At 40.3% G+C, this 11,245-nt stretch overlaps 1 protein-coding gene across 1 annotated transcript in view; it reads left to right on the top strand.

The window, feature by feature from the left end:
• The window catches only part of LOC120728085 (rhamnose-binding lectin-like), a 59,575-nt gene that overhangs the window by 32,358 nt on the left and 15,972 nt on the right, over window positions 1–11,245 (top strand). Inside the window, exons 10-15 of the mRNA XM_040022785.1 lie at window positions 6,866–6,910; window positions 7,001–7,136; window positions 7,226–7,329; window positions 7,464–7,508; window positions 7,599–7,737; window positions 7,827–7,936. Of these exons, the coding sequence (XP_039878719.1) occupies window positions 6,866–6,910; window positions 7,001–7,136; window positions 7,226–7,329; window positions 7,464–7,508; window positions 7,599–7,737; window positions 7,827–7,936 (579 nt within the window). The remainder of the gene's footprint in view (window positions 1–6,865; window positions 6,911–7,000; window positions 7,137–7,225; window positions 7,330–7,463; window positions 7,509–7,598; window positions 7,738–7,826; window positions 7,937–11,245) is intronic.

Below are 11,245 nucleotides of genomic sequence, written 5' to 3'. Positions count from 1 at the left end.
AGCTTTCCACTGTGCTGTACTGTGACATGCTTTTCTTTCTGCTTTATTGGATCAGTTCATCTAACATCCTAAATACATGTTTGCATCACCTCAGCAGGACAGTTAGGCTTCACAGAGTCCTGAGAGCAATTCATGGCTGATCATTTACTTTGAAGAGTTGAAGTCAAACTGAACACAAATAAGTTTATTGACAAAAAGTTGGAAAGATGAAGAGAATAAATGTGTCATTGAAATCTGCTGTTTAGAAAGAGTTTTCAAAGAATCCAGGTGTGAATGAAAGCAGCAGCTTTCTCCTGTTTGGTTTTCATTTCTGTTTCATGTTTTGAGGTGAATTCAACTTGATATCAAACACACAGTCTGACACTGAGCTTTCTTTCTGTCTCTTTCAGTGCTGGCAGCAACCTGTTCACTCATCACTTCAGGTAAATGCTGTTTTACTGCTTCTTATATTTCTCAGCCTTGCTGTTAACTTTATACTTCCATCATGCTAATCATTGAACCTGAGCTCTTCTTCTGCTTGTGCAACTACTGAACAACCTTCACATACCACTAGTTTTTATTTCTCTCCACCAGAGAGGTTTTTATAAAGCAAAAACAACTTTTCCAGGCTGATGATCTTTTATATTAGAGGAGCCATGTCCTCTCCAGCTTGCGAGTTATCTAGATGCACGTTTGAGCAACAGCAAGAAGTCAAGTCCTCCCTCTGATTTGAGGTTTTCTTTTGAGAGATGCTACAGTGTCTACAGTCATACACAGTGAAGACGTAATATTATTAACAAGATGATCGACCTCTGTTGGAGCAGCGTTCAGATAGCTGCTCTGCTCTGTGTTGGTACAGGGCATTGAAGATGATAACAGTGGGTGGATTATATCTTAGTTACAGCGCTTTCAGAAAGACATCTACTGTGAAGAAGTCTACTCTCCACTGCTGTGTAAATGTAAATGTTATCAGGAAATGATCAGACAGCAGAGGGTTTTCAGGAAACTCTGTTAAATGTTCAGTTTCTTTGCCATATGTTAACACAAGATCTAGAGTGTGATTAAAGTGGTGGGTGGGTTCTTTTACAGTTTGACAGAAGCCCACTGAGTCTAATATTGTCACGGCACTGAGTCTGGTGACCCCGTGTTTGTGTTTTTGGTTGAAGTTAAACTCTTTGAATTATGGTTTCCTGTTTGTATATTATGTGTAGTTCCTGGTTTCTAGGTGTCTGTTCTGTTTCTGTGCCTCCTCCATGTTCTTGATGAACGTTTAATTCTGTTCTCCGTGTGTTGTATGTGTAGTCTTATTTTTCTCTCTTCCCTGTGTCCCACATCTTGGTACTTTTGTTTCTGTGTTTCTTGTTGTCTCTGTTCCAGAGTCTGTTGTGTTTCCACGTCTCTGTCTAGTCTGCGTCTTTATGGATGCCTCGTACTTCCTGTTTTACTTTGACAGTCTGTGTCCTATGTCAGTGTGTTCTGCTTTGCTTCCTTTATCTCTTTATTTCAGATTAGTCCCGGCTGTGCTTCCCTCTTTCTTTCCATTCCCTCGTTACTCCCTGGTGTATTTAAGCCCTGTGTTTTCCTCTGTCTGTTGTTGCCTTACACCCTCTGTGTTTCCAGCCATTTTCTAGTCACGGTTCCTGGTTTGTTTTCTCTTTTCTAGTTAAGTTTTGTATTTGAAGTGAGTTATTTGCCACTAGAGTAAAGCTGCCTCTTTGAGTTAACCCTTTCGCTTATGAGTCCTGTTTTTTGGTCCAACATGCTGCCTGCCACACAGCACATCCATGACCTATAATGGACCAAATGCATTGTGAGCACTAAATCAGAACCAGTTAAATGAAAACCGGAAAATGTAACATAACAAATAAAAACCCCGCATGTTCTCAATAAATCAACAGGTTAACGCATAAGAATGTTTTTTATTTCAAAGTTTAAGTTTAAAATAAAAAAATATTTATATTCATGTGTATCATGTTGATAACAGCAATGTTATTTGTAAATAAAAATATATGTATTACATCTTTTAATCATGTAAATTCCCTGCTCCTGTCATAGACGTGCACATGATGTCCAAAAAAATTACCAAGTCCAAAGTTCAAATGTTAAACGTCATATTGACGTCCAGGTTGGGTCATGGTTGGACGTCCAAATTGTAGATTAAGTTCAGATGATGGACCGGCAGACCAAATATTGAGAAGATCTTAACATCTATCCAACGTTCAATGTTTGGTGAATGTGCTTTAGCAAAAAGGAAAGTTTGAAGCCTAATCTTGAAAGTAGAGATAGTGTCTGTCTCCTGAATCCAAACTGGAAGCTGGTTCCACAGAAGAGGGGCCTGAAAACTGAAGGCTCTGCCTCCCATTCTACTTTTAAATACTCTAGGAACAACAAGTAGGCCTGCAGAGCGAGAGCGAAGCGCTCTAATAGGGTGATATGGTACTACAAGGTCATTAAGACAAGATGGGGCCTGATTATTTAAGACCTTGTATGTGAGGAGCAGGATTTTGAATTCTGGATTTAACAGGAAGCCAAAACAGGAGAAATCTGCTCTCTCTTTCTAGTCCCTGTCAGGACTCTTGCTGCAGCATTTTGGATCAGCTGAAGGCTTTTCAGTGAGTTTTTAGGACTTCCTGATAATAATGAATTACAGTCGTCCAGCCTGGAAGTAATAAATGCATGAACTAGTTTTTCAGCGTCACTCTGAGACAGGATATTTCTAACTTTAGAGATGTTGCACAAATGGAAGAAAGCAGTCTTACATATTTGTTTAATATGTGTTATGAGCGGCTGTGTGCAGACAGGAATAGGACCCAAGGTGCAGACTCCGGAGACAGATGTGACCTCAAAACAGCTTTAATGTTAAACTCAAATATAACATAACGGGGGGGGAAAATCAAAATAAACGTACACCAGAGGACTGACAGACCACACAGCTAGAAAAACAGTAGATGACAACACAGACACAGAGAAACACAGGGCTTAAATACACAGAGGGAGCAATCAGGGAATGGGTAACAGGAGGGAAACACAGCTGGGGCAAATCAGGCCTAACGAGACAAAGGGAAGCGAAACCAGATACATTAACCTCAGACAAGGACCTTCAAAATAAAACAGGAAACATGACACAGTCTGAACTAAAGACACAGACTCGCACGCACTGCAACAGAGGGAACAGAGACGTGGGACCAGGGCAGACACACTGGACACGGGGAGATAGCAACTAAGGATACACAGAGACGCCAACTAGACAAGGGGATACAGCTGACAGGGGAGACAGAGCAACTAGAGAAGACAGACATAAACCATAAGACAGAACTCAAAGAAACCAAAGACTAGAAATTATAAATAATATAATAAACTCAAAAACCCCGGGTCAACGACCCAGGCATCCTAACAATATGTGCGTTGAAGGACATGTCCTGGTCAAAAATGACTCCAAGGTTCCTCACAGCGTTACTGGAGGCCGAGGTAATGCCATCCAGAGGAAGAATCTGCTCAGATACCATGTTTGAATAAACTTACAGCTCAATGCAGTTTCTGTGTTTCTGTAATCCTTTACTGACTTTAATCACTTAAAAAAATGCACCCAGCGTGTTCCTGTCTGTTAGCAGTTAAACAGCTACATTAGCTAACCAAATAGCCTTTTCACTACATCATCAAACCTTTTGAGAAAAAAAGAAGGCCGGCCTTCTCTGTGTTACTTTTACATTTCCCTCCATTGCTTTACCCTCATATTACGTTTTTTAATATTTTGATTTCAGGCTTTATCAGAGCACAACTTCCCGTTCCTCCTGCTGTGACGGCCATATCCAGAGGAAGAGTGATCACCTTTAGCAGCCTCAGTGTTCAACGCCTGAGCTGTGGTAAGATGGAAAATAGTCTCCAAAAACCAGCAGCCTAAGCAGAGAAGCCCAGACCTCCTCCTCCCCAGCCAGCTCCTTTAGCTTGTCTGGGGGACACCAAAGCGTTCCCAGGCCAGCTGAGAGATATAATCCCTCCAGTGCGTCGTGGGTCTGCCCCGGGGCCGGACATACTTAATTATTTACAATAAAAAAAGCTCCAGGCTTTACTGAGGCCACATTTTAAAACTCTCCTCCTGCTTATATTCATTACATAAGTTTAAAAAAAAGCAAAAAGGAGCTAAAAGCACAATCAACTTGATTTTCCTCTCCTTACCCCCAACTGATAACAGAATATGGCCCCGCCCCTCCCTGAGCCTGGTTCTGCTGGGGGCTTCTTCCTGTTTACAGGACGTTTTTCCTTCCCACTGTCACTAAAGTGCTTGCTCGTAGCAGGTCCTATGATTGTTGGGGTTTCTGTTTTCCTTTTATTCTTATAAGGTCTTTATTGTGGGGTCTAGCTTACAATATAATGTGCTTTGAGGCAAATGTTGTTGGCTATATTAATAAAATTACATTTACTAAATAATAAAGTGTTTGAAACATTAATACCTAAAAAGAGATAAACGTGTGCAAGTTGCTACAGATTAGTCAATAAACAGCAGCAGCCTGGACAAAGCTGTTTCTCTAATGCTGTTAGAGAAACAGTCTAAGGCAGCTTCCTTAAGTAAAACAAACACGGAGACACTTTTTCCACAAAGCTTCACAATTTGTGTCAAAGTTCAGTCTTGAATCAACAATCGTCTCGAGATATTTATAGGGTTGCACATATTCCACCTTAATGTTTGTGGCATCAGACATGTTGGGAGCTTTTCTGAAGTCCACAGTTGGTTCCTTGGTTTTTGATATGTTGAGGTTACAAATTGTTCAATAACAGCTCCATGGTTGGTTTTCTAGCCCCTCAAAAAACTCACAAGTTTGCTCAAAGCTGCCTCACAGACTTTTTCTGCTTGTGTGTCAGGTGGGTAGTTAGCACGGAGGCTTGTGTGACATGCACTGAAGTGTGTCTCCACTGTGTCACTTTCTCGTCGCCACAGTCGTCCCACAAGTGAGACACACACACGTTTCTTTAGCCGTTGTAGCAAAGAGCCCTGCCTCCCAGTCACTGTGAAAACAGAACATTTTTCTGCCATGTTTTTCTGTCGGGGTAAAAACTGCATCTAGATCCTCCTTCTGGCTGCGCCTGCTTTCTTATCTCAGCGGAGAAAAATGGCAGTTTATCTTCATGATACTGAACTTTGACCTCAGACAGGTCTGAGTGCATACACAGAAAATCAGTTTTACCATTCAAATCTCTAGTAATCCAGATGTTACTGGTTAAAAAAGTACAGCCACACATTTAAATTCAGTTTTTATTTCCATGGTAACCTGCAGTATTTTCAGAGCATGCCCTGTGGGCGACTCTCACGGTCCCTTCAGGCGACCAGGTGCCCGTGGGCACGTGTTGCTGCCTCTGTTATACACAGTCGCTCCTTTTGCTCAGCAGGAATCAGATAGTTGACTGACAGCAGTTTCATGGCCAGGTGAGGCCTGTTTGTCACGGCCGAGCTGACTGGAGGGTTCAGATGCAGAACTCCACGTAACACCACGAAAACATGAACAAGGATTTATTCTCAAAAGCAAAAACGTCAAGATATGATTTACAACATACTATGAACTAAAGTTGTCTTCGAAGCATGTAAACCTAACATGAAACAAGGACTTGACTGCTACTATGAATCAGCGTAATTGAAACCTTCATGAAAACAAAAACACTCTTTTCGAGAGCACAGAGGGGAGACGCTGGAAACGCACCGGGAGTCTCAGTGCGCTGTAACGGGAGGAGAGTGGATTTAGTGCCTAGGCCTGGGGGAAAGTGTCCAGGAAAACATCACCGAATTTTGCCTTACTGTTCACGGGCGGAGGGCGGACACAAAGGGAGTACTACGTCCGGGTGAGGGGGCAGATTCACTCCTATTTAGTGCATGGGGATCTGCCCGGCCCGGGAGCCGTCGCCAGTCCCCTTCCAGGCCTTCCCCAAACCGCAGCTCAATTAATGTCCAAGCATTCAACTTTCAATACTAAACGCTGTCAAACCTAACATGAGGACGTGGGCCCAGATAGTGAGCTATGGGCAAAACACAGTGAGTCTCAGTCTGCACAATCACCTGTTAATTGTCTGAAGCAACACTGACTAGGTGAAGCAGAACTTGTGGCGAAGAGTGAAATGAGCGCTGGTCCATAAATGTTGACAGCTCAGTCGCCCACAGCTGAGGAGACACGCCACTGTACAGTAACTCCACCCCAAGGTGGAGACAGCAGCTCAGAGGCAAAACAGCTGTACTCACCCGGACCATGACACTGTTCCCTCAGTTCATTCAAACTTTAGCACATAAAACATCTTAGTTTGTACTTGGATGTTCACTGGAACTCTTAACACGACAAATAAATCAACCGATCAGAGGAGGTTTGATGTAACATCCACGGTGGTGGTGTTCAGAGGTCGGACTAACATTTATGGATGTGACTGCAGCTGCTGGGTCTAAAACACAAAGTGCATCAAACCTGCTTTACTACATGTCGTTTCTCCTTTTCTCTGATACTGTGTGTGTATAACAGAGAGGGGAGTGATCACTGTGCAGTCAGCTGTGTACAGATGTGCAGATACACAAACCTGCTCTCAGACTGGCACTCAGGACATCAAGAACAGGTAGTTTAAGATCTTCAATAACAAATGACTGTTTGAATAAAAACAGCAGCAGCTCTGAAACACTTTAATAAAGCTGAAAACGAGCTGCTTTCTGTGTCCCTGCAGCTGTGATGGAAGAAAAGTGTGTGACATAAAAATGAACATCATCAGTGCTTCTGATCCCGGCGTCTGCACCTACCTGGACACCACCTACACCTGCGTCCCAGAGAGTCTGTTACATCTGTGATTATCAACTAACAATCAGTCACATCTGTACATGAATCATTACAGTTTCTAATGTGATGTGTTTCTTTGTCAGTCCACAGTGTAACATGTGAAGGATCTCAGGCGAACCTTCAGTGTGGTCAGATTTATTTTTCTCATTTATTGTAACTTTAGTGGATTCATTTGATAGAACTACAAACATGGTTACAGTTCATGAACTCTTCCTCAGGTGAAGGACAGGTTATAGTCGTCTCTTGGGCGAATTATGGTCGCCGTGACAACACCACGTGCCCTGATGGAAATCCTGATCACGTCAAAAATGTTCTCTGTTCGAGTCCCAGTAGTACAGAATATGTAACTAACAGGTAGAGATGCTGACTCTCTTTCCATCTTCTCTCAGATGACACGACGTACTTCAGTCCTCTGCTGACTCACCTTTGACCTGCATTCACAGGTGTAACAGGCAGAACAACTGTACTGTTGAAGCATCAAACACAGTGTTTGGAGACTTCTGTGGTGGCACCTACAAGTACCTGGAGGTGTTTTACACTTGTCAGGGTAAGAACCTGAAACCTTTAGACTGCATTCATTCCTGTGCTCATAAAAAGGTCATTATTATTTCTATGCTGAAAAAGACTCAATAATCTGACATGAATCATTACAGTTTCTAATGTGATGCGTTTCTTTGTCAGTCCACAGTGTAACATGTCAAGGATCTCAGGCGAACCTTCAGTGTGGTCAGATTAATTTTTCTCATTTATTGTAACTTTAGTGGATTCATTTGATAGAACTACAAACATGGTTACAGTTCATGAACTCTTCCTCAGGTGAAGGACAGGTTATAGTCGTCTCCTGGGCGAATTATGGTCGCCGTGACAAAACCACGTGCCCTCATGGACATTCTGACTCTCAGCTCCAAAATGTTCACTGTTTGAGTCCCAGTAGTACAGAATATGTAACTAAGAGGTACAGATGCTGACTCTCTTTCCATCTTCTCTCAGATGACACGACGTACTTCAGTCCTCTGCTGACTCACCTTTGACCTGCATTCACAGGTGTAACTGGCAGAACAACTGTACTGTTGAAGCATTAAACGCAGTGTTAGGAGACTTCTGTAGTGGCACCTACAAGTACCTGGAGGTGGTTTACACTTGTCAGGGTAAGAACCTGAAACCTTTAGACTGCATTCATTCCTGTGCCCATAAAAAGGTCATTATTATTTCTATGCTGAAAAAGACTCAATAATCTGACATGAATATCTTGTCAGCTTATTTTTACAGATCCTGAGTGAACAAATTGAAATGATGTTTATGAAAGTCTTAAAAAACAGAATCCTGTGATTTTTATAGAATTTAATTATGGAAAAAATGTAATTTAATGAAGAAATCAGTGATGCTGACCACAATATATAGATACTCCAAAACAAAATGTAAAAATCTATTAGTCTGTTTTCTCCTAAATACTGCAGTGTTAGACCTGCTTTAAAAAATACTGCAACAGCTGATGTTTTTCCTTTGATGTGTGAAAAGTCCTCTGGGTTTTAAAAGTGCTGCAATTCAGTTTTATTTATACAGCACCAAATCCAAATAACAGATTGCCTCAAGTTGCTTTGTATAAAAAAGTAGAGACCTTAGAATAATAGAAACAAAACAGAGAAAATCTCAACAATCATATGACTCGCTGTGATGATGTCACATGGAAAACCTCTATACACAAAGTGAAGAGGGTCCAGGCTCTCTCACACATGACAGGCCTGACTCTGTATGGACTTTTGGAAGACTGGGCACCATGGGTTGGCTAATTCATGTGAACTGAGCTTCATCCCACATTTTATTATTCATGTGGCTTAAACTTTGTTCAGTTGTTGTTACTAACGTCTTTAGTAAGTAAGTAAAAGTTTATTTATAAAACACCTTTCAAGACAGAGATCAAAAGTGCTTCACCAAAAGATAACAGAGCATAAAAAAGAGTTCTCCAAACACATGCCTAAAAACTGAGTTTTTATTGGTTCTTGAAAGACACGACTGAGATCTCAGGCTCAGAGGGAGAGAGTTTCAGAGTCTGGGAACCACTGTGGTCAAAACTCGGTCTCCTTTAGTTTTCAACCTCCTGTGATGTACAATAAGTAGCTCTTGATCACATGACCTCAGGGACCTGCTGATGGCTGTAAAGGCTCACTGATCGTCCACTAAGAGCTCTGAAAGTCAAACCAGAATCTTGAAGAATGTTTTGTTTAGACTGGTGAGCAATGAATTAGAGTGACGTAAGGTTTATATTTGTGAGGCGAATAGTCTTTCATTTTTACATTGTCAACAATTCATATCATGACATATCAAATTTATTTGTATACCACATTTAAAGACCAAAGTGCTTTCCAGTAAAACCATAATACAGATAAAATCAAAATATAAGAATATATACACACACACACACACACACACACACACACATATGTGTATATTTGTTTCTAATTTATCTTTATTTGTTTCTCTACAGTTTTTTCTTGTTTTTAACTGATTGTGAAGCACTTTGGTCAACTCTGTTGTTCTTAAATCTGCCATACAAATAAATTTTGAATTTTTGAATTTGAATTTTTTTTCATAAGCTTATCAAGTAAGCTAATGAAAATGACATCGTAAATAAAAAACGTCTCTGTTTTATTCACTGATGTTTCCTGAACATCGACAGAATGTGGAGAACAGAACATCTGTACGTTGTGTTTACCAACTGAAGATAAGGCAGAGATACCGCTTTATACCACAAGATGGTGCAGTAAATCAGTGTAACAGTTCTTTAATGACAATCTGAAGTTGAGAGATGAACACATTTTGCAATAAAAGTACATTAAAAGGGAGAGTTTATAAAGTCCTCCGACCAAATTAAAGACAGAATTAGGGCTGTTCGATATAACGATATATATCGGATAACGATGTAAAAACGTCGATCGTTTCATTTTACGCTATCGTTTGTTTTGTGGTTACGGTTTACGTCAATATTTGTTCATGGTTCTGATGGTCACTGTAGTGGCTATATTCATTTCTTAAAGTTCTCTCTTTCTCTTATATTTAATATAACCACACTACGGACGGACAAGCGCCTGTTTTTATGCGTTTATGCGAATTTACAGAAAATGTTACATTTTTGTGATTTATATCGTTATCGGACGATAGATGTTTTATATCGGGATATGAGATTTTGGTCATATCACACAGCCCTAGACAGAATTAAAAGAAAAAGGTTAAATGCAAAACAAAAAATGACAAGAGCTCCGATCAACACAATATTAAAATGAGGTAGTCAGAGAAAAAGAGACTAGATAAGCACAAAGACACAGGTTATATCATGTCAAATCATCCAAGCAGAAGGCTTGGATGATTTAAAAATATATTTAATTAGAAAATTTATGCGTATTTAATCGAAAATACACATGAATTTTAATGTCTTTCCCAAAATACAGTTTGAGAAACAACAGTGTTTTTTGTTTTTGTAATACTTGTATATATTTTACAAAAACATAAAAATATGTAAAACTTGTTACATTTGCTCATTTCAGCATGAAAGATTTATCAACATAGTCAGGACACACCTTATTCATTTATTTTTTTATTGTCATGACTGTTTACATTGTAGATTCTCACTGAAGGGATCAAAACTATGAATGAACACGTAGAATTATATAGTAAACAAAAAAGTGTGAAATAACTCAAAATATGTTTTATATTTTAGATTCTTGGTAACAGCCACCCTTTGCTTTGATTTCTGCTTTGCACACTCTTGGCCTTGTCTCCATGAGCTCCATGAGGTCGTCTCCTGAAATGGTTTTCCAACAGTCTTGAAGGAGTTCCCAGAGATGCTGAGCGCTTGTTGGTCCTTTGCCTTCACTCTGCGGTGTGCAAAGCAAAAATGTGCTTGTATTTGCTAATTAAATGTGAAAACATTGAAGCATTCCTACAAAGTCCTATATTTGAGCGCACACTAATAAAATCCCTTCTGTAACCATCACTGCAAACAGCCAGCTGATCTACACAGCAACAGGGATCCTTGAATATCAGATGAACACGAGAACAGAAGCCTCAGTGGAGACGAAAACTAGAGGCAGAAAGGAGGGAAGTTACTCAACTATCAGAACTGCAGAGAAGTGTGATGGGACGCCTAACAAGTACAACAAGCTGTACAAACCTGAGGCCTTAGAAAGACCCAGGCAGTGTCGTACTGATGTAGTTAGTCAGTTACATAATTAACCAGCCGTTAATATGAAAGTCATTGTTCAAGCTCAGCTTCTTCTAACATGAGATGATCGACTGCTTTGCTTTGGCGTGTACTCAACTGACAGTTTATTAGGAACACATGAAAAATAATGAAACAGATGTCTGTTATGAAATTCTTCATCTTCTGTTCTGAAGTTTAAGGGGAGAAATTACTTTCTTTTGAGGAACCATTAATCTGTTCACTGACCTTTTAACTTTGCAATCAT

Source organism: Simochromis diagramma, unplaced genomic scaffold (genome assembly GCF_900408965.1).
Source record: "Simochromis diagramma unplaced genomic scaffold, fSimDia1.1 OVJJ01000308.1, whole genome shotgun sequence".
NCBI classification, from domain to species: Eukaryota; Metazoa; Chordata; class Actinopteri; order Cichliformes; family Cichlidae; genus Simochromis; species Simochromis diagramma.
This window is presented reverse-complemented; position numbering and strand designations above follow the sequence as displayed.